Consider the following 24,101-nt stretch of genomic DNA (forward strand, 5'->3'; position numbering starts at 1 on the left):
TGATCCATTCAGTTTCATAGGAATAATATCAACTCTATCAGAGGCCATTTCAGCAAAGAAACAATAGTCCAGACACAAGAATATCAGAGACCCAAATTCAGCAACAGTCAGCTCTAGTCCAGGGGGATAGAGAAGTATTCCAGCACTAGAGGAAGTTAAGGGACTCCAAAAAAAATACCACAAACAACTTCAGCAATCAAGAACTCAAAGTTGACAGTCCAAAGAAGGCAGCTTTAGGATTGTTGAATCTAAAAATTCTCAAATATCAATCTGAAATCTGAAACAATTAAATGGAAAGCAAGAAAACCCTAGGAGGACACCAGATCCAGGGTTATAGGTTGATTGAATCAGCTGATTGAGAGAAAACTGTGATTTACCAACATATCGGGCGTCTTTTCCAAGAACAAAGAGGTACCTTGTGCTAATTGAAACAGTCCTCAGAAAACTGCAAACCAGAAACTGAGTGTAGGGTTAAAACAGGCTTGAGAGAACCCTTCAAACTGGGGAGAAAAGCCTAGATCACAAGCTGGTGTAGAAGGTCTGAAGTCCAAAGCTGTTGCAGTCCAGAAAAAGGAAACTATATAGTATTGCCACCCCAAGAAGAGGATCAAAACTCCTCCAAAAACTTCACCAAATCAGATGCTATTTGTAGAGTGACTGGATCAGGTCTAGGTGACACTAGATCTGAAGTTTGGCCTTGAACCAAGATCTTCCAAGAGAGATCTAATAGAATCTCTCCTGCTGGTTGTGCAAAGTAGACTGAACAGCAATTAGGGTTGATCAAAACAGCCCTGATCTTTTTCAAAGAACAAAGGGCAGTAAATCCTAAGGATCAAGAGAAGAGAAAATAGATCAGAGAGCAACCTACTCTAATACCATGTCAACACTCTTGAATGAATAGAGAAGAGAACAAGAATAATCTTAGAGGTGTCTAGAATAATTGACCCCCACCTTAAAGAGTCTCTTATAAATTAAAAGATATATACAATTACAAGAATGCCCATATAGGGCTGAAAGAGAAAAAAGAATAAAGAATACAAGAAATGTAATGTACAACAGGGACTATACTAATAAGATACATCAAGTCACAAAATCTCCACAGAAGCTATGTGATACAACTAAAAAGACTAGTTAAGAAGTATTTCAGGAATTTTCTTCCTTAAGCATTGCATCAGGGAAGGAGCAGTGATAGGATTGATCCTGTTTTAGGAGACCTCTTATGTCCAATATCAGTCTCACTGAATAATGCAAGAACACATTCTTCAGACTATACTTTTGGAAAGTTTGCTAGTATCTTCCAATCTTGTTTTTCTTGTTTATGGAATGTCAAGAAATGAAATATACATTTAATCCAATCAGGTTCAATTTAAGCTGGAGATTTTAAAGGCAACATGCATTACCATGGTTCCCAAAGCCCATATGTGTTAAATCTTCTGTGTTTTTGTTATCAGTGTACTTATTTTACTTGGATTCACCAAAACAAGGTTCACTGAAGTAAGCATTCACCTGATTGGGGTTCCTGGAACATAGAGTGGATTCTTGACAACATACTCCACATATAAGTTGTACACGTACTTTAGGGGTTCCTGTAAATCACCAGTTTTTGGATGGGTAACCAGGATAATCTGCACCACAGAGATATATCCAGTGACAAAACTGAAAATCATGTATAAGAAGAAAAGGCACTACAACTCAAAAGGAAAGAAAGAACAAAGAAGCAACAATAGAGTCCATATTAGTGAAGGCGAAACACTGGATTAAGATGTTAGACATATTTTCCCACTCTTCACAAAATGATATCATTAGAGGGTAGCATCCTGTAGCATCTTCCTCTACAGCTGGTAAGGATGAGAGAATTTGGTCCCTTTCATCCAATGGTTTTTCTCTAGTTATTAAAATTTCTTGAGCCTTCTCATGAAATGCTTTTGACCTCTCCTTTTCCTTATAAAGAAATCTGCCAGCCCCCTCCCCCTCCACCAAAGGTAAAGATTTTCTCTTGGGAAGTTTCTCTTTTAATAGTTAACATTTCTGACAGACTTCAAATTGAAGCAAAAGTCTTGGTGCATTTCCCCACGTGGAGAATTCTAATCATCTGTTTCTGTTTTGTCAATTCTCTTCAAAACACTGTGGATCTTTTTGGGCAAAATGTCATGGACTGCAAATAAAAAAGAACAAGGTTGGCTATGGCAAAGCACAAGAGCAGCTATCCTTCGGAGTATTTGGGAGGGAAGAAATGCAAGAACCTTTGACAACAAAGAGATTAGGGTCGAGGACCTAATGAAAAAACCAAGGCGAGAATAACTCATTGAGTCATGAGTTGTGATTAATTTAAAGACATCAGAATGGAAGGCCTCATGGGAGACTGGTCAGTGATGACAGATATAGGTAAGAGGACTGTAACAAGAAATGGTAACTGGGAACCACCACCTGATGGAAGGTTAAAGTTTAACTTTGATGGCTGCAGTCTTGGCAACCAGGGGGCATCCAGGGTGGGAGGAATGATAAGATCCAAACAAGGCAGAATACTTCTAAGTTTTCAGGACCTGTGGGATTTGGAAATTCATTGAGAGCAGAAATACCAGCTGTAATACAAGGTCTAAAGCTGATTAGCTAGCACAATTGGAAGGATTTAATTATAGAAAGGGGCTGCCAGGTGGTCATTTCTTGGCTTTCAACAGGGTTCCAGATCTCCTACCCACAGGACACTACAGCTGTACACTGGGAACATCTCCCCATGAATAGTAACATGTAAACCCAGAAGATGTTCCCAATGTACAGCTGTAGTGTCCTGTGTGTAGGATTGCTGTGGGTAGGAGATCTGAGCTCTTTCAACTGAAGCTGATCCTCCTTGGAAATTCCCTTTTTTTTTCTGTTACAGAAGCAAAGCTTCTAGCTTTCCATTTGAGTTGCTTGTTACAATGGGTTTCTCAGAGTGCAAATAGTTTGGCTGATTCCTTAGCAAAAGCAGGTTCCTTGAGGCAAGAATTTGTATAAGGTTCTCCAGGGCCAGGGATTGATGTGTAAATTGTGTCCTTATATTTAGTTGTATTGTTGTGTGTCAGCTTAATGCTGTTGTTGTACTATCCATGCAGTCATTCTTTTCTTTTCTTTTTAAGAGGGAAGTAAACATTCATTCAATCAAAGGGTGGGGGAGGGGATGTACATGAGAAGATGAACAGAACTGCTACAGAAACCAAAAAGAAATAGCAAATCACATATCAGGTAAGCTACTTGCACAGTTGCACCATACCAAAAAAACCCTCCTCATCCCTGAATTAACTAAAGAATCGACAATCTGATTAAGAACTCTTGGAATCCATCTGAATCTGCAATTCACAGAAGCTGAAATGTCTAAAATTTCATGGAGAAAGTGAGCCAATTTCCAGGGCTCTCTTTTTCTTGAATGAAATCTTTTCCAGTTATCTATCAAAAAAATGTGCCAATTTAACAAATAAGTAGGTTTATTATCAAATTATAGGTTAAGTATAGCCGTTAATCATAATTGAGTGTTGTCAGGTTAGATTTGGTAGTCTCAATTACGACCCCTATTTTGGAATTGGTTTTGTACATTTATTTATTGTAGTCGAATAAGACTACAATCAGTCCTAGTTTTAGTGTTTAATTAACAAGAAAAAATGAGCAAGAGGAAGAGGACAAGAGAAGAGAAGAGAGGAGGAGAAGAAGAGTTCAAAGGGGAGATTAGAAAAAGAGAGGATATTAGATCTGCCACCCCCCTCTTTACTATTTATATTAATTCTCAAATAAAGATAAAAGGGCTGAAATACTCTTACTGCTTACATAGAAAAAAATAAAAGACTAATAATTAAAGACTGACTGGAATAACTATCAACTAACAACTAACTGCTGACTATAGTCATACGAGTACAGTAGTGGGAACCACATCAGTGTTCTCTACATTTATTAGGTCAGGTCTGGGTCTATCCTAATCCAGACCATACCCAACCCACTGACAGCACTATATTTAAACATTATTTGTACTTATGCCTAAACAAAATTATTATCAATGTATCAGTGAAGTTGGTCTAAATGTTGCATATTTATTAAAGAGTTGTAAGTTTTTTTTTTCTTTTTTTCTTGATTTCTTTAAAGAGTTGTAAGTTTGTCTTATAAAATTATTTTCAAGTTTATTTTATGATATATAGTACCAAGATTTTAGTTTAATTTTAATAATATATACTATTCTAATCATTTTTATTTAATTTATTAATGTTGTTCAATTTCCATATTCAGTCCAAGTGCAATCTAAATATGATGAATAACATTCAGATTCAAATAAAAAAAAAATCAGTTATGGATTAAGGTATATTTGATCTGATCCATGTCAGCCCACTCTTTCCTTATGGCTTAATGGACCCTCAAAATTTTTATCAATTTTTATAAAAATTATAAAATATGACTAAAGGAAATCACTCAAAGAAGTCATTTTAAAATTATTAATGCTTTGGTCACTAATTAATTCACAAATTTCTTTTTAATTAATAGAGTTCTCTAACAAACAACAAACAAAAAGTAAATACAATTATAGAATATGGGGGTATTTTGGGGGAAACAAGTCATTCTGGATTTAAAATAAATCTAATTTAGATCTGACACATGTCATCTTATGAAAAATATGCGATGCTTATTTTTTCATACCATATGGTTTTGGGTCGAACACATAATATTTTACTCAAGTGATGAAAGTTCTGACTCAGACTCCTATGAATTGTCAAGTATTGGCAGTGTTGATGAAGATAAGACCCTGGTTATGAAAGAAGACAATAGTTTCCACACGGATGTTCTCTTCAAGGAAGATTTTGAAGCTGCTTCTGGTAAAGAAGTGGAAATGAGTCCGGATAGGCCAAACAAAGCAATTAGCACAATGAAAGTAAAGGAAGCAGAAGCCAAAGTTGAACATGACATCGTCCCTTTCTCAGAGGAGCCTTTACATGTATTGAACGAAAGTATGGTGTTGGTACAGTAGAACCTTTCTCTCCTCAGAGGTTTTTTGCAGACTGTCCAGGGAAGGGTGAGCTAAAAAGGGCCAACTCCAGTGATGAGTTGTTTCCTTTCCCGAGTCAACTGATCAACAAACCCCCTCCGTGTAACCAGGTTGACCCTTCTTGTCCAATCTTTAGCCAAATAAAGGTTGTGGTCCCCTGTTGTTTGCCTCAAAACCCAAGTACATGTGTAAGTTCAGTTTTGGTGTTGAGCCCACTGCAGGTACTTCTGTTGCCCATCCAGGTGCCCTGCTTTTGCCAGAAGGGGTGGACAAAGGTTTGGTGATTGAGGAAGGGAAAGTAGGAGAAAGAGGGGAAAGAAAGGGAAGAAGTTGATAGAATCTGGACTTAAAGTGTTCTGTTTGAAGAGCTTAAAGAAAAGGAAGTAGCTGAAGAAGGGGCAGGTTATAAAAAGGATAGGGAAGTTAGAGAGGGAGGATTGGTAAAGAATGAAATCACTGAGGAGTGTGAGCTAACTCCGATGGGTAATGAAATGGAAGAGAAGGAGAGGTTGAGGAAAGGGAAGGAGGTGATGAAGGTCTACTCAAGGAAGAGTGAGGAAAAAAAGAGAGGGAGAAGAAAGAAGAGAACAGAAGTGGAGAGGTTGTTATATGATGTGGAAGGTGATATTGTAGTGGAAGGGGGGAAAGGAGAAAGAGCACAAAGTAGGAAGCCCTTCCCATGATTAGGGTTTAGTAGTCTAAAGTATCATGAAGTTAGTAAGTTGGAATTTTAGATGATTGGGGAGTGCAAAAAGGAGGTTGATCAAGGACTTGCTCAGAAGGACCAGACATTGTCATGATTCAAGAAACAAAATTAGGAGAGTTGGACAAGACGTGGATTAGAAGTAAATGGGGTTCAAGAGGCTTAGAGGCATTAGTTGGTCAGTGGCTCCCTCTTGGGGGGCTTCAGGGGGAATGTTAACAGTAGAAAATTCAGAACTGTAATCTAATTTGATAACAGAAATAAAAGAAAGACAGAAAAGAGTTTCCTGGAGAGAAGAGAAGAGGAGAAGGAGAAGAAGAGATGGGAGAAGTATAAAATAAAAGAGAATACAATGACCAATATGCCCTTAATAGGGTAACTGCTGCTAATAACATAAAAAATAAACATAAACTTTTGGGCCTTGGGCAAAATAATACTCTAACCAATAACACTAAATAAAAAGGAAACAAAGAACTGTTGAATCTCAACACTCCCCCTCAAGTTGGGAGTAAATACCATTGTTACTCCAGCAGACAAAAAAGGCTGTTTCAGAATTAATAGAAGCATGAAAATTTTGTGGAGTTTATTCAGAGGTGGGATTTGATAAACTTTCCGCTTTCTAGAGCAAAGTATACATGGACCAATAATCAGGAAAAGCCATCCCTAGTCAGACTTGACAGATTCCTGATTTCTCCTGAATGGGAAGAAGTTTCCCCAATTCTAGTCAGGAAGCCTTGCCAAGGGCAGTATCTGATCACGTCCCTCTCTTACTAGACACTGGAGGGTTGACAAAGAATCCTCACTCTTTCAGATTGGAACACTGTTGGTTCAATTCAGAGGATTTGGTGGCAAATGTCTAGAATTGGTGGTCTGAACTCTGAAATATCCTTTGAAGGTTCAGCAAGCCATGTATTTTTTAAAAAAGCTCCAATGGTTGAAAGGAAAAATTTAGTCTTATAAATGGGAAAGATCGAAGAATGATAAGGAAAAAGGGAAGAATGAAAGAAAATTATTGCTGATATTGATGTGGAGGAGGAAGGTGGGTTAATGGAAGAGGAGAAAATAAGAAAAATGAATACAGCCAAGAAAGTGTTTGACACCCTAATGTACCAAAATGAAGTTAAATGGAAACAAAGATAAAGAGCTATGTGGCTGAAAGCAGGAGATAATAACATTGCCTTCTTCCAAAAGGTAGCCAATGCGAGAAGGATCAACTCCATAAAAAGGCTGGAAATTGGTGGGTGAACAGTGGAACAAGAAAAAGACAGCAGATTCCTTTGTTGGTTTTTATAAAGATCTCTTCAGTGAACCTTGCAAGAGAAGACCAAAATTGGATGGTTTAATGTTTGATTTTCTGTCAGATCAGCAGGCCTCAGATTTAGAAAAACCCTTTTCAGAAGAAAAGGTAAAGAAGGCTTTAGAAGACATGGAAGGGGAAAAAGCACTGGGCCTGGATGGGGTTCACAATGCTATTCTTTAAGAAATTCTAGGAGCTACTTAAAGCTGATGTGTTAAAGGTTCTAGAGGAATTTCATGATTGTGCTGCCTTGGAAAGAAGACTGAATGCAACTTTAATATCCCTAATTCCTAAGAAGAAAGGAGCTAATGAGCTATTGAGCTGAAGGATTTTAGGCCAATCAGTTTGGTTGGTAGTGTATGCAAAATCTTGTCCAAAATTCTGGCCACCAAGATAAGACAGGTGATAGATTCTCTGATCTCCAAGTACCAAGGAGCTTTTGTTCACAACAAACATATTCATGATGTGGTTCTCAATGAGCTATTTGTTGGAAAGAATGCATTTTGGTTCAAAGTGGAGAAGCTGGATGAAAGTATGCATAACCACACCAAGATTTTCAGTGCTTGTTAATGGTGAAGCAGGAGGCAACTTCAACAGTTTGAGAGGTTTAAGGCAAGGGGATCCCTTGCCACCACTCCTCTTTTTAATAGTGATGGAAGGTGTTAGTAAAATGGTAGACAAGGTTGTGGAGATGGAACTGTTGAAGGGTTTTGAAGTGAGCACTAATGGTACAACTATTCCCATTCTGCAATATGCAGATTTGTTGGGCTAAAGGTGAACCTAGCAAAAAGTGAAATGATAGCTGTTGGAGAGGTTTCAAATATCAGAGTTTGGCTGCAAAGTTGGCATTCTACTTACAAACTATTTGGGGCTGCCGCTTGGTGCCAAATGTACATCCAAAGCCATTTGGAATCCAATCTTAGAAAGGATGGATCAAAAACTGGCCACTTGGAAAGCAAGGTACCTCTCCAAAGGTGGGAAGGTGACTCTTATTAAAAGTGTTTTAGCAAGCCTTCCAACTCATTTTTTGGCTCTCGTTCTGATCCCCTCAGAGGTAGTGGAGAATTTAGAAAAAAAAAAAAAAAAAAGATGAGAGATTTCCTTTGGCTGGGTTGGAAAGACTCTCACAATTATCACTTTGTGAATTAGGGCCAGATTTGCAAACCCCAATCACAAGGGGATCTGAGGATAAGAAAAGTCCTTCGGCAATGGTTGGGATGGTGATTCACCCCCTTTGACCAACGGGTGCAGCTTGTGGAAAGGAATCTATAGAGCTTCCACACTTTTCAGAAGATAAATCAGATTTAAAATAGGAGATGGCAGAAGGATCAGATTCTGGTTAGATCCTTGGACAGGGGAGAGGACTCTCAAAGAGCTGTTTCCTTCTTTGTTCAATATGGCAATTGATAAAGAGGTGCAAGAGGTGTTGGTAGCTGACTCTTTGTGCTGAGGGATAATAGCATTTGCTGGACTCCTTTTGGAAGGGACTTTAATGATTGGGAGATTCAACAGGTAGGAAATCTCCTATCTCTTCTCCAAAATCAGGCTTTAAATTTACAAACATGGGATGCAAGAGTGTAGAAGTGGAACAAGTCAGGAGAGTTCTTAGTTAAATCCTTTTACAGCTTTATAGTGGAAGAGAATGAAATCCCTTTTCCTAGCCAGGCCATTTGGGGGACAGTGGCACCCTCAAAAGTTTTTGTGTATGGGTGGCAACTTTAGAGAAATGCCTTTCCAAAAAAAATGTTGCTGAAGAGAAGCTTTATCTACAATGACCTGAGATGCAGCCTTTGTTGTGTGGAGATGGAATCAGTTAATCATCTATTTTTACACTGCAAGTTTATCTCAAAAATTTGGAGTTACTTTTTGAAGATCCTGAATTTAAATTGGTGCATGCCTGCCTCAATGAAAGCATGCTTGGAGGTATGGCACGTATCCGGGATGACAAAGGAAAAGTCTGCTGGTCCTCCATTCCTTTGGCAATTCTTTGGGCTGAGTGGCTAGAAAGGAGCAATAGGATTTTTGAACACAAAGCTTCCTCTAAAACCAAGGTCATCAACATAGCAATAGGGTTTGTTAGAAGTTGGTTGTCTATACATACAGATTTTAAAGAAGATACATCTAATTGTAATTTTTTGAGGATGGCCTTTTATTGATGTTTTGGAGCAGCTACAGTAATCCGAACCAGTGAAGAAGGAAGAAGAAGATGAGGAAGGAGACAAGAGAAAAGAGAGAACAGGAGGGTTTAGTCGAAACTGATTAGTGTACCATTCAGTCGACCCCCTTATGTTTATTAGGTTCTAATTACACTTACAAAGACTAAACTGCCCTCACTTAAGTGTGGGGCAGAGTACTCTCATAAAACAGCCACATAAGCAAAGTACTTAACTGACATGAGATTACTAAACTACCCCTATTCGGCTCACTCTAACACTCCCCCTCAAGCTGGAAAATATATGTCATATAATCCCAGCTTGTTACATAGATGGTTCACTTTCCCTGAGTTTAGAGCTTTTGTAAACAAATCTGCCCATTGATCATTCGAGCCCACATGTTCTGTGTTTATCTCTCCAAGAAGGACCTTCTCCCTCACAAAGTGGCAATCAACCTCTATGTGCTTTGTTCTCTCATGAAATACAAGATTGAATGAGATATGGAGTGCAGGTTGGTTGTCACAATACAGTCTCATAGGTTTATCCATGTGAAACCCAATTTCTTGTAGAAGATTCCTCAACCACACTAACTCACAGGTAGTATGTGCCATGGCCTTATACTCAGCTTCAACACTACTTCTGGCCACAACCATTTGCTTTTTACTCTTCCACGTCACAAGATTTCCTCCAAGAAATGTACAATAGCCCGTAGTAGATCTTCTATCATTCACTGAGCCTGCCCAGTCTGCATCTGTATACCCCACTACTTCAAGTTTTCCTCCTGGTTTATACAGTAATCCACGGCCTGAAGCTCCTTTCAGATACCTCACAATTCTAAGAATTGCATCCCAGTGAGGTATACGAGGGTTCTGCATGAATTGGCTCACCACACTGACTGCAAAGGATATGTCGGGTCTCGTGATAGTGAGATAGTTCAGCTTCCCCACTAGTCGTCTATACCTTCTAGGATCTTCAAATACTTCTCCTATATTACTGCTCAACTTAACATTTGGTTCCATAGGGGTCTCGGCCGGTTTTGCACCTAACAGTCCTGTTTCTTCCAATAGATCAAAAACATATTTTCTTTGGCACAGATTTACACCTTGTTTTGACCTGGCAACCTCTATTCCCAAGAAATATTTCAATGTTCCAAGATCTTTTGTTTGGAAATGATTTTGCAGAAATACCTTTAATTTGCCAATCTCCAATTTATCATTGCCAGTAATGACAATATCATCCACATAGACCACTAATAGAATCTTCCCAGCTTCTGAGTCATAGCTGAACACTGAGCGATCTACCTGGCACTGCTTCATTCCAAAACTCTTCACCACTTCACTAAACTTCCCAAACCAAGCACGCGGCGATTGTTTCAGCCCATAAATTGCCTTCTTCAATCTGCATACCTTACCATCCTCCCCCTGAGCAACAAACCCAGGTGGTTGCTCCATATATACCTCCTCCACAAGATCACCATGGAGAAAGGCATTCTTTATATCAAGCTGAAACAGAGGCCAATCATACATAACTGCCAGGGAAATTAGTACACGAACAGAACCAATCTTAGCCACCGGAGAGAATGTCTCCATGTAGTCCACTCCATACAACTGTGAGTAACCTTTAGCAACAAGTCTGGCCTTCAGACGCTCCACACTACCATCTGGCAAGTATTTCACAGTATACACCCATTTACATCCCACAGCATGCTTACCAGGTGGGAGAGTAGTGAGTTCCCACGTTTGAGTATGTTGAAGGGCAGAAAGTTCCTCCTCCATTGCCCGCCGCCAATCAGGTGAACTGAGAGCTTATTGAACATTGTTAGGTATGGAAATAGAAGATAAAAGGGAAACAAACTGGCAATGTGATGTAGAAAGACGAGATAATGAAACAAAATTAGAAATGGGATGGAGGGTAGAACTGCGTTTACCTTTCCGTAAGGCAATGGGTAGGTCAAGGTCTGAAGGTTCAACAATAGGAGCCATGAGAGGATCCGCATATGAGGTAGAAGCTGGAGGAGGGGCCGGTGTCGTTCGACGTGTATACACTTGCCAGATTGGTGGACGTTCGGTGGTGATCTGCATGGGATGAGGTGATGAGTCTACTCCAACAACAGCATCTGGAACTGGATCACTGATAGGGAGAGGAAGAGGAAGTGCGGGTGGAGACGAAGGCGCTTCAGGACTTGAGAAGAAGGGGGCTGATTCAAAAAAGGTGACATCAGGGCAGACATAGCACTTCCGGGTAATGGGATTATAACACTTGTACCCTTTTTGAGTCCGTGAGTAGCCAAGGAAGACACATTTAATTGAGCGTGCATCTAGCTTGTCTATTCCAGGGCTCAGATTGTGGACAAAGCACACACAACCAAAGACACGAGGAATTAATGGGAATGGAGATAAAGTGGGAAACAAGATAGAGAAGGGGGACCGACCATGAAGGATGAAGGAGGGCATCCGATTAATGAGAAAACATGTAGTGAGTACAACATCACATCAAAAACGTTTAGGAACATTCTTGTGGTGAAGAATAGACCGAACAGTTTTAAGAAACTGACGGTTCTTCCGTTCAGCTACCCCATTTTGTTGAGGGGTGTATGCACATGATGTCTAATGAATAATGCCATGCTGTTCTAAATACTATTGAAATGAAGTAAGAAAGCATTCACGACCATTATCTGAACGGAGAATTTTGATTGGAACACCAAATTGTGTGCGTATTTCAGCATGGAATTTTTGAAAAATGGAAAACAATTCACTTCTTTCTTTCATTAAGTAAATCCATGTCATTCTTGAACAATCATCAATAAAGGAGACAAAATACTTGTACCCATTATAAGACTCTATTTTGATTGGACCCCAAACATCTGAATGAACCAAAGAAAAAGGACTCAACATACGACTCTCAACTCTTGGACTGAAGGACACACGACGATGTTTCCCAAACTGACATGACTCACATTGCAAAACTGACAAATGACTCAATGACGGGACCAAAATCTTGAGAGCCTTGAGAGATGGATGTCCCAGTCGGCAATGCCATTGTAGAGGAGTAAGTGAAGTCTGAAGAGCAATTGAAGATCCACCACCGTCAAGATAATACAGTCCACCAGCTTCATGCCCCCCACCAATCTTCTTCCCTGTCTTGAGATCCTGAAAAATACAAGTGGAAGGAAAGAAAGTAACAGAACAGTTAAGAGCTTTGGTTATTTTACTAACAGACATAAGATTGAATGGAAACTTAGGGACATATAAAACAGATGATAAGGGCACATAAGTCATGCCAACATTACCAACACCACATATGGGAGATGAGGACCCATTGGCAAGTATAACAGTTTGTGATGTGGAGGTTTCAGAAAGAGAAGAGAACATACCTGGAGTCCCGGTCATATGATCTGAAGCTCTAGAGTCAATAATCCAGGGAGAGGTTTTAGATGACATGCAAACAATACCTGATTGGGCAAGTGTGGCAGTGGTATGCTGTGAAGTAGTTTGAAGGAACCGTTCATACTCATCACGCGGTACGCTCACCATTTCCCTCCCAGAGGTAGATGTAGATGTGGGAGGAGTTCGGTCTGCCGGTTTACTGTCACTGATATCAACCTCACCTGCTACAGCATGATTAGCCCATTTAGAGGGAGGGCCATGTAGATCATAACAGAAATTCACTGTGTGTCCCTCTCTACCACAATGAGTACATTTCCTTGTGGAGTTATTCTTCCCTCTGCCACGGCCTCCCCCTGAGTCACAACCACCCCGACTAATCATGGAACTACCACGGCCTCCTCGGGGAGCATGACCTCCCCCTCTTGTACTATGTCCAACCCCTCTAGCTGTCACAAGTGCTGATCTATCAGACTGTGTGGAGTTCTCTGTCTGTCCCAAAGAAATTCTACGAAGCCTTGAGAATACTTCCTCAAGTGTAGGAAGAGTAGAGCCCCCCAATATTTAGGCTCTAACTGGTTCATATTCCGACTTCAGCCCCACTAAAAATCTTGTAACATCTAGTTGCTCCCTTTGCTGTTGTTGAACTTTAATATCTGAAGTAAGGGGGTGATAGACATTGAGTTCATTCCTTATATTCTTCATGCTGGCATAATACTCTTCTAGTGTTTTGGTTCCCTGTAAATCAAAATACTCCTGATAAAGCTGATACACTCTTGTTGTGTTATCTTGTCCAAAATATAGCTTCTTAGCATGCTCCCATATATCCTTAGTCGTATCAAGGAACATGAAGTTGGCACTAATTTTGGGTTCCATACTATTCCACAGCCAAGTCATGATTTGAGCATCTTCTTGTTCCTAATCATCAAACCCTGGAGAGTCCTTCGATGGCTTCTCATCTCTTACATGCTTTACTTTCTTCTTTGCCTTGAGAAACACTTCCACTGATTTAGCCCATGGAACATAGTTCTCCCCATTCAGCTTAATTGAGGTCATTTGTACCCCTAGGTAGTCGGAGGAAATTACCACACTAGGTTTCTTATCATTGTAGCCATCTCCTATTGCTGCCATTGTACTCTTTCACAGTTGCCTCTAACCTTACTTCTCAGCTACAAGCTGATTGATGTTGTTCACAGTTTGATACTTCAGCACCTATTGCAGCCCCTAAACACAACAGTGGGAGCACACACTTGTTCTTCTTCACACTACTGCTGACTTCACACACCTACGACCCACATAAGCATCACAAGCACCACAACACAACAGTAGGCCCTCTTACAACCACTCAATAAAAAAAATTGAGCATCACAAGCACCACAACACAGTCAAATTGTTACACCCAGTTCAGACTTGTTTAACACACTTAAGAGGGCATTACACGAACACAAGGAGCTTGGCAAGGTCACTGCATTCCACCTTACACCACTCGGCCACCTACAGCAGCCCTAACACCACTCAACAACTCACAGCAGCCCTACACCATTCGGCTACTGCACACACAGCCCTTCTTAGGGCAACGATGAACCTAGTTCTCTAGGTTCTAATCAGTACTAACTGATTCTTGAAGGGTTCCTACCCAGAAATACCAGCAACACAAAAGGACTAAATAACCAACCTTCCTTTGAGAGTATCAGCCAACCATTCACTACTGAAATCACCTTCCTTGATGAAGAAAACTGTGCGCAGCAGAGAGCAACGAGCTGTGATGTCTCAGACCTAGGGCAAACCAGCTCTCTCCATTAACTAACCAGAAACGAAGAAGAGGGTGTCACGAACACAGCTGAGATGCTTTACAAGCGGAAGCAGGTCAAAAACCTCGCTCTGATACCATGTTTTGGAGCAGCTACAATAATCCGAACCAGTGAAGAAGGAAGAAGAAGATGAGGAAGGAGACAAGAGAAAGAGAGAACAGGAGGGTTTAGTCGAAACTGATTAGTGTACCATTCAATCGACCCCCTTATGTTTATTAGGTTCTAATTACACTTACAAAGACTAAACTGCCCTCACTTAAGTGTGGGGCAGAGTACTCTAATAAAACAGCCACATAAGCAAAGTACTTAACTGACATGAGATTACTAAACTACCTCTATTCGGCTCACTCTAACAATTGAGATCCTTCCTAATAGTTTTTTGTACAGCTTCTCATTGTACAAAGGACCTTTTGATTAATACAATTATACTTTACCTTTGCTCAAATAAAATGTCACGCATTCCCAACTTGTGTAGATCATGTTCAAGCTTATTTTTTGCAACTCTCTTGGTAAGTACATCAACAAGTTGTAAGTCAAATGAAACATATGGCAAATGGCAAACAAACTTCCCCAGATGTCACCCTTTCTTTTATGAAATGCCTGGCCACTTCTATATGCTTTGTCCTATCATGCTGAACTGGGTTATGGGCAATGTTAATTGTTGCTTGATTATCACAAATACAACCATAGTTGTCAAGGCGACACCTAGGCGGGCACCTAGGCGTCTAGTCGCTTTTTGGGGCTCGCCTCGCCCAAACTCCAAGTGGTTTATATACCACTTATACAAAGTTCTGTAATGTTTTCATGCTTATTTATATTTTAGTGTATAATATTAATATAGGCATGATACACTATATCATTCTATTATTTTTTCACAAAATATTATCGTTTATTTTTAGTTGCTTATTTTATTAGGGTCCTGAGATATTCAAAAGTTAAAGAATTGAAGAAGACTAACAGAGTTCAAGTGATACAAAGTTTGAAGTCTTAGAACACCAACCAATCCTTGAAGGCATGTTCTTCATCTCCTCCTCCGTCTTCTTCTTCTTCTTAGAACACCAAAAAATAGGGGCTATGTCCCTTCTAATTTTTCTTCTAGAATGAAAACATGGGTTCCACCCCTTCTTCTTCCTTTTTCTGGAAAATAACAGGGTCCCCACCCCTTCTCTTTCTTCTGGAACAAAAAACAGGGACTCAACCCCTTCTTCTTCTTCTTCCTATTTCTAGAACTAAAAACAGGGGTGGATATCCACCATCTTTCAGTCTTCTTTTTCGTGTTTTCATGTTCGAAAGGAAAGAGTAGGGGCTCCACCCCATATTTTCCATGCTACGATCTTTTCACTTCTTTTCCTGTAGTAGAAACAAGGGATCAGCCCCTTGTTTTCTATCATTTTAAACATTAAGCAACACCCTAGGCAGGAAGTTAGTTGACTAGGCGACTAAGAACTCCCTTGTTGCTTAGGTTCGCCTTGGTGCCTTAAAAACTATGAGTAGTTGAGTACAACATCATAGGTTCCTCTGCATCAACTCCAAGCATTCCTAGTAAGGGTTGAACCCAAAGAAACTCTGAACCACCATGTGTTATAGTTCTATATTATGCTTTTGCATTTGACCTGACTACAACTAGTTGCTTTTTACTCTTCCATGAAAACAGATTACCTCCAACAAGAGTACAAACTCCTAATGTAGATCTCCTGTCATCTAGGCACCTTGCCCAATCTGCATGTGTAAGCTTCCAGTTTCAAGTGTTTATGGTCAACAAACAATATCCCTTTACCTAGGTGTCTTATCAAATAGGGAAGTATCCTGTCAATGGAATGTTTAGCTCACAGGGCATGCATATACTGGCTCACCACACTAATTGCATAGGAGATATCTATCTGGTTGTGTCATGCACAACTATAATAGTTAGCTCACCAATCTTTGATACCTCCCAACATCCTTTACCAGCTCACCATTTGAAGCATTAATTTTGTGATTCTGTCAACGGATGTATCAGTTGGTTTAACCCCAAGTTTTCCTATCTAATGTAATAGGTCCGACACATACTTTCACTGGGAAATGAAGATCCCATGTTTGGACCTTGCCACTTCAATACCCAAAAAATACCTTACCTCCTCAAGGTCCTTAACCTCAAACTCCTACTGTAGGTTCCTCTTTAAGGCATCAATCTCACTCAGGTCATTCCCTATGACTACAATGTCATCCATATATATTATTAGCACTGACACCAAAGATCCCCTTCTCTTCACAAACAAGGTATGATCCTACTGGGTTTGAGTGTATCCAAAACCAATCAATGCACCCCTAAACTGGTCAAACCAAGCTTTGGTGACTATTTCAATCCATATAAGGACTTCTTTAATTTGCATACATTTCCTTTGCTTACATCACCATAAAAACCAACTAGAAGGTCCATGTACACCTCTTCCTGCAAATCTCTATTGAGAAAAGCATTCTTTACATCAACTTGGAAGAGAGGCCAAGAGTAGGTAGCTGCTAGAGACAAGAGAATCCGAATTGAACTCATTTTGGCCGTTGGTGCAAAAGTCTCCAAGTATACCCTTTTGCAACCAACATTACCTTGTACCTTTCTATGCTTCCATCAACTCTTTACTTTAGGAAAAAGACTTCTATAAAAGGAACAATGTATCCAAGAAACATTAAACATTTCCCCCTCAGGAAAAAGAAGGCTAAAAGGAACAGTGTATCCAAGACCACAAGAGGGTACCCAATTAATCAAGAAAACTGTCGTGAGATTGTATCACCCCAAAAACGAATTGGAACTATGGAGCTTACCATAATACTTCTTGCCACTTCCACAATATGTTTGCTCTTCCTTTCTGCTACACTATTTTGTTGTGGAGTATATGAATAGTTGTTCTAATGAATTCCTTAGTTGTTTTTGCCCATAAATAGTTGTTCTAATGAACCCATTTGGCATATATTTGGTCCTCCTTGGCTGGTTCCTTCACATCCCCCCAACAAATAATTTAGTTTTCCTCTACCCTCAATGGCCATCATGGCTGATTGGCACTCCAAGTAGTTTGATCCATCAAACTTGACAGTGATAATCTGAAAACTATTCTCAGGCATGCTACTAGCACCACCAGCCCCCAAAAAACTTTCCCCTTGGTTCTTAAAACTCCATTGCTATCAGCCTTTTTCAGTTTATAGGTCAAAACACAACTCTTATAACTCAAATAGGTCAAAATAGCAGACCTAGTAGGTTCGGCCACCAACCAGAAAAGAGAAACATACTTGATAAATCTTCAGAGTGCAGAATAACCCACTCTTGAAAGCTAAAAACAGTCTAAGAGAATGCCCTAGAATTGGCAGCAAACAAATCTGTAGAGTTTCAGTCCTAGAAACCCTAAAAACTGGTCGTAGGTCAGAAGGAAACCCTAAAAACCTGAGGAGAAAACTCAAAATCACCCAGCCGCACCTCCTGGACTAATAAAAAGAAACACTTCCTAGGTTCGATCTCAAGAAAATATACTATCTTACCCAGAAAAAATCAGCCACCACCTTCAAACCAAGATTGGAACCCTAAAACTGAAATTTCTTCTCTTCTGATTCTTCCTGATCGCTGAACATTTCCATGGTTCTACAAGTCCTCGGGCATCAATTGCACACTGTCAGCAACCTCCAAGAACTAGTCGGTGATCAAAACTCTGCTGAAACATCCAACCCTAGGAAGTTCTTATGTAGTCGGCCATATTAGACTATAATAAGAATTCCTAGGTTGGCTCTGATACCATGTAGTTGAATAGGACTACAATCAGTCCTAGATTTTAATGTTCAATTAACAAAGAAAGATTGAGAAAGGAGAAAAGGATAAGAGAAGAGAAGAGGAGAAGAAGAATTCGAAGGAAAGATTTAGAAAAGGAGAGGATCAATAACTGCCGCCCCTCTCTTGCAATTTATATTTTTTTGAATGAAAATAATTTATTAAACCAGAAATATGAGGCAATACAGGAGACCCAAGAGGAGGCACAAGTTGTTACCTCTTCTAGCAAGTATTACATCAAATTAAAAAACAAAAATAGCCAGAAATAAAATTACAGAGCAGCCCAAAATAAATGTTCCCTTGAAGCCCCTTGCTTAGCTAACCCATCTGCAAAGGTATTTGCTGATCTTCCCACCCAAAGAGAGGTAATAGTCATGTTTCTTGTGAGCCAGTTGAACTTCCTTAACAGGTCTTTGTGTCACCACATAGCTGAAGCTGGGTCTATCAGCCATCCCACAACAATCTTAGAGTCCCCTTCAAGTACCAAGTGCTGAACTCCTAATTGTTCTGCAATCTGAATACCTTGTACCGCCACTAACATCTCAGCTCTATTGAAGTCTCCTATTCCCACAGGGCCTGAAAACAATGCTAATATGTTGCTCTCCTTATCTCTCAACACCCCTCCTATCCCCGATCGGCCTGGGTTTCCTTGGTTGCTTCCATCAAAGTTCAGTTTTGCCCATCCTTCAGGTGGAGGCTCCCACACTGCAAATTCCCTGTTCTTCCTTGTATGGCTGTTAGCCACTGCTATCCAGTTTCTCCAAATATCATCAAAGGAGAATGTATGAAATAAGTCCATAGTTCTTAACCAATGAATGGCCCTAGTCAAGATACAGTCCTCAACAACCTGAATGCTTCTTTCCTTTTCCTTGAATACCCTTGCATTCCTTTCTTCCCAGATTGTCCACAAGGTGGCTGCTCTAATACATCTCCACATCATTTTTCCTTTTTTTGTAGGCCACACAAAAAAGGAAGGATCAAAAAGCTGACTTAAATCTGTGGATAGATTCCACCTGCACCCAAACAAAGAGAAAATCCAACTCCAAATAGCACTAGAAAAGGAACAAGATACAAGTAAGTGAGAGCAATCCTCACCACTAGCCCTGCAAATACACACTAGTTAGGGGACAAACACAAAGAAGGCCTTTTCTTCTGCAAGCAGTCCAAGGTATTAATCTTTCTATAAAACACCTCCTAGCAGAAAATAATAACTTTAGGTGGAACTGATCTAGGCCATATCTCCTTGATTGGAAAACCCCACTGCCCTTGGGAAGAGCAAAGGGATTTAAAAAAGGAAGCACAAGTGAAGTAGCCTTTTGGGTGAGGGGACCATAATCTCACATCCAAACTAAGAGGGCCTACAAAGACACTGCCAAGAAGGGACAACATATCTGAAACACTGTTAAGTTCATCATCCCTCAAACCTCTCCGAAGGCCAAAGTCCCAACTGAAGGAGAGGGGGGTGAATTAGGAGATGGGAGAAAATGAGAGATAGCTTTTTCCTTGTAAAGGGAAATAGAATAGAGAGACGGGAATTGGTCCTTAAGGGCAACGGTACCCACCCAAGTGTCTTCCCAAAAGAAAACAGAGATACCGGAATTGACATCATACCTAACAAAGTTGAGAAACTAAGGGAGGATACTCTGGATTGCTTTCCAAGGAGATGCCAATGTAGCTTGACGTGATACACCCGCATCCCATCCATTTTCCAGTCTACCATGTATAGTAGCTATACTTCATGCCACAACCTCTCCCTTTCTCTAGGCCATCTCCACAACCATTTTCCTAAGAGAGCTTTATTCTTGAGAGTTAACCTTCCTAATCCCAAGCCACCTTCGTAAAGTTTGCTAGGATAGCTCTCGATAAAGTCACTCTACCCCCTATAGAGATGTAGTTCTTTTTCCAAGAAGTTAATCTTTTCTCAAAATTTTCCAAAACTAGGGTCCAAAAACTACTTTCTTTTGGGTTAGCCCCTAGAGGGAGAACCTAAGTACTGCAATGGCCAAGAAGAGACGGAACAACCTAAACAATCTACCACTGATTGAATAATTCCCTCATTCATATTAACACCTACCACACAACTCTTATCCAGGTTTATCTTCAAATTGGAGACCTTCTCAAAGTGTTGTAGCAATGCTCTGAAATTCCTCACTTTTTGCCTATCACCCCCTTCACAAAATATTATGATGTCATCAGCAAACTATAGGTGGGTTACCCGAATATTGTTCCTTCCTATCCTCCAACCACTCACTTCCTCTTCCCTATCTGCCTTAGAGATTAATCTATTGAAGACATCTGCAACTAAGGTGAAAAGAAACGAGGAGAGTGGGCCACCCTGTCTAAGGCCTCTACAAGCTGGGAAAAAATCTTTGACCACCCCATTCACCAAGACTGAGTAATGACAGGAGCTAATACAGCCCTTTACCCAATTGCACCATCCATCTTAAAACCACAGCACCCAAGGACCTCTAGTAAAAAACTCCAATCCACAAGATCATAAGCTCCAGTTGGAAGATAAGAAAGTTTATCTTCATCCTTGTAATATTTTTGTGATTAATTAATGAAATGTGGTTATTGATAAAAAAAAAAAAAGATCATAAGCCTTCTCTAAGTCTAACTTGCATACAAAACCTTGATTCCCTGACTTTCTCATGTCCTCCACACACTCATTTTCTATTAGGATCTGATCTGTTATTTGCCTTCCCTGCACGAGAGCACCTTGTGCTTGACTAATGATGGAGGGTAGTACTACTCGAATTCTTGAAGACAACACTTGGGCCAGGATTTTATAGATGCTTGTTACCAGACTAATCGGCCTATACTCCTTAGGGTCCTTTGCATCTATCTTCTTTGGGATTAGGGCTAAGAAAGTGGCATTAACTCCAAGGCTTACCTTTTTTCTATCTACAAACTCCTGAAACACCCTAATAAGATCTTCTTTAACCACATCCCAACAGTCCTGATAAAAAGCCATTGTGAAGCCATCTGGACCGGGTGCTTTGGATCTATCCATTGAAAATATCGCCTATCTGATCTCTTCTTCACTAAAATCCCTCTCTAACCAGTTTACTTGTTCTTCAAATAACCTAGTCCACTCCAAATCTTCCAATGTTGGCCTATTATTCAATGGTTTCCTATAGATTGATTTGAAATGATCCACAAACATTCTTGCTATGTCATCTTGATTTGTGACTTCCTCCCCATTCACATCTAACTTAGCCACGAAATTTTTTCTCCTCCCATTAACCAATGCATGGAAAAATTTTGTATTTCCATCCCCTTCCTTAATCCATTTATGTCTTGACTTTTGCCTCCAGGAAATTTCCTGTCTCAGAAGAACCTCTCTTACAATTTATTAATTCTCAAATAAAAGTAAAAGGGTTGAATTACCCTTACTGCTTAGATGGCAAAAAATAAAAGACACTAATGGCACTAATTATTATAAACTAAAATAACTACCAACTACCAACTAACTGCTAACCACAGTCATACGAGTACAATACAGTGGGGACCACATCAGTGTTCTCTACATGAACAATATAAAAAATTGAGGAACTTCTTTTTATTACTTGACTTAAAAGAATGTCTAAAATGTTTTTCAAGTCGATAACCTTTACAGTCCAAACTATACAACTTAACAAACTCAAATAGCTTTGAAAACAAAAAAAATGCAAAGAACCAAAAGGAAGAAACCCTAACCAATTATGCCAAAGCATAATCTAACCCATTGACTCTAACTCATTACTCTTGCTGTTGACATGATGACCCTAGTGACTAGGAAGCACATCGAGAAGGTAGACTCCATTCACCTTGACTAGGATTGTAAAGATGGAGTAGTACAATTTGCATTAAATTACCTAGTTCGACCAATTGACAATACATCCAAATTGTTCCCAATTAATGCTATTTTGTTGGAACTCCCACCCCTCCAAAAGTCACTGCACTTCATTTAGAGGCAATACATATGAAACCCAATACAAATAACATCCCCAATGCAGAAGAAAGACCTAAATACCATCCCCTAATAAGTAAATCTTACGCAATAAAAGTGGAGAAACCATCAATACCTTTTTAGCTCTTGTGAATGTGCAATAGATATTTGGAACTACTACATGTTTCTCTTCAACAATCAGTAGCAAGCCCTGAATGATACCTAAAACCTGTTTGAGCTAGTGACCCCTCCCTGACTACCTCCCAAGAAGGGAAAATATGTGGGGGTGCACTTGACACACCATTATATCGAGTGCCTAGGAAGAAAAAAGAACTTGGATTTTATCTATTCAAAGAAAATCATAGATTATGTCATTGATTCACAATTGGAGTAGCTCATTAAATTCTAACTAAGGAACAAGCTCAAATAAATTACGGGGGATATTTACAAGTAAACACTTGAATGCCTTGCACTCACAATAATACCAAACAAAACATATTATGGGAATAAAATATACAAATGTTTCCTTGTTTGTTTCTTGATTGGCATAATTTTCTTATTTCTTATGCAATAACAAGTTAGACCTTCTTAACTGACCTTTATGCCAGAGGGACTTTCCATAAAACTCAGTTTGTATGTGTTTGTACGGAAACTATGAAATGAACAGCCTTGACCTGGTAATTGAGGCACCCCAAGGTTCCCCTTCTCAACACTGCCGAAAAAGATATTAATAATAAGATATGCATTAACAAATCGTGATAAAAGTTCTACAGTGATAAATTCAAAAGGCTCAAGTATTAGTTACATAAACAAGAAATCATGCGTGATTTCATAAGTTTATATCAAACTAAAAGAAAGGGCTAGTTCTGCGCCAACTCCTACAGCAGTATTAAGATTCTAAGGGACAATTTATTAAACAAGTTTACATCATTTCAATATTCCAGTCAATACTCAATTTTCATACAAATGAAACTCTACTTATAAATCTAGCAGCAAAGTTCCGGCAAAAATAGCCCCCTCCACATGGAGTCGATTTAGGGGCTTAAAAAAATCCAATAGAGAACATTAAGATGCTTCCATCAAAATACCGGCCTCTGATGAGAACTTTAACAAACAATTAATGATCATATTTATCTACATATAAGTATATAACAAACCAGCATCAATTGAGGTTCTAATGGTATTTATTTAAGTTTTCTAACTGAAGGAGTGGAGAGGAGGAAGAAGCTGAAAAAAACAAAATACCTGGTAGGATCCATTTTAGCAGTGAAGGATTTGAGAGAAAACAGGAGACCGAACATGAGCTTGTGATCTTGTTGGGCATTGAGAGTTCTGAGGGGACGATTCCATTCTCTGTACAGCAAGCACACTCCGTTCCTATTAAAGATGTACATCATGTGGGCATTATTTCCCGATCCCGTAGGCGCCGACGGTGCCGGGCTGATCTCCGATCCTCCGAAGAACTGCATTGCTCTCTAACTAAGTTCGTCTAATTCGTTCCGGATCACAGATGAAGAGACGAATTGAACTTTCGGAGACTGCAGGAACAAAACAAAGCAAATAAAAAATCAAGCCTCAACTCTCTAAAACCTGTTCGAGTCTGTATCTCAGCATCTGTTGGATTGTATCTGAGAAGCTCGGCACTCCGAAAGGTGCGTTTCGACTCGAAAGGATTTGGAAAAATTCATGATCAGTACCTTCTATTTTGCCTCGAGTGACAATTTGGTCCCCAATCTTTAAAATGTGAGAATCCAGCATTCAGACTTTTAAAATGTGACAATCCAATACCTTCAGTTAATTAGTCTATTAATCAGCCGTTAAGTGAAAAGTTAAAAATGTCTTAAGAATGCCATCTAATTCTCTTTATCAATCATCCAAACATTGACAAAAAAATGAACAATCCCAAATTTTAGATTCTTCTATGCAGTTACCAACGTTTTTGAATAAAAGATGCTAGGATTTGAGACAGTTTAGTTTTTTGTCAATGTTTAGATGGTTGATAAAAAGAATTAGATGGCATTCGAAGGGCAT

The 24,101-nt window shown here is 39.6% G+C and overlaps 1 protein-coding gene across 1 annotated transcript in view; it reads right to left on the bottom strand.

The window, feature by feature from the left end:
- Positions 1 to 23,881, bottom strand: part of LOC104608277 (SNARE-like superfamily protein) — a 31,077-nt gene extending 7,196 nt beyond the window's left edge. The window contains exons 1-4 of the mRNA XM_010274212.3: positions 23,768 to 23,881; positions 23,316 to 23,608; positions 22,668 to 22,782; positions 1,507 to 1,625 (exon numbers count right to left, since the gene is read on the bottom strand). Coding sequence (XP_010272514.1) covers positions 1,507 to 1,625; positions 22,668 to 22,782; positions 23,316 to 23,539 — 458 coding nt within the window. The 5' untranslated portion in view covers positions 23,540 to 23,608; positions 23,768 to 23,881. The remainder of the gene's footprint in view (positions 1 to 1,506; positions 1,626 to 22,667; positions 22,783 to 23,315; positions 23,609 to 23,767) is intronic.
- Positions 23,882 to 24,101: the final 220 nt, after the last annotated feature.

Source organism: Nelumbo nucifera, chromosome 1, assembly GCF_055504915.1.
Source record: "Nelumbo nucifera cultivar China Antique chromosome 1, China Antique-T2T, whole genome shotgun sequence".
In the NCBI taxonomy this organism is placed as follows: Eukaryota; Viridiplantae; Streptophyta; class Magnoliopsida; order Proteales; family Nelumbonaceae; genus Nelumbo; species Nelumbo nucifera.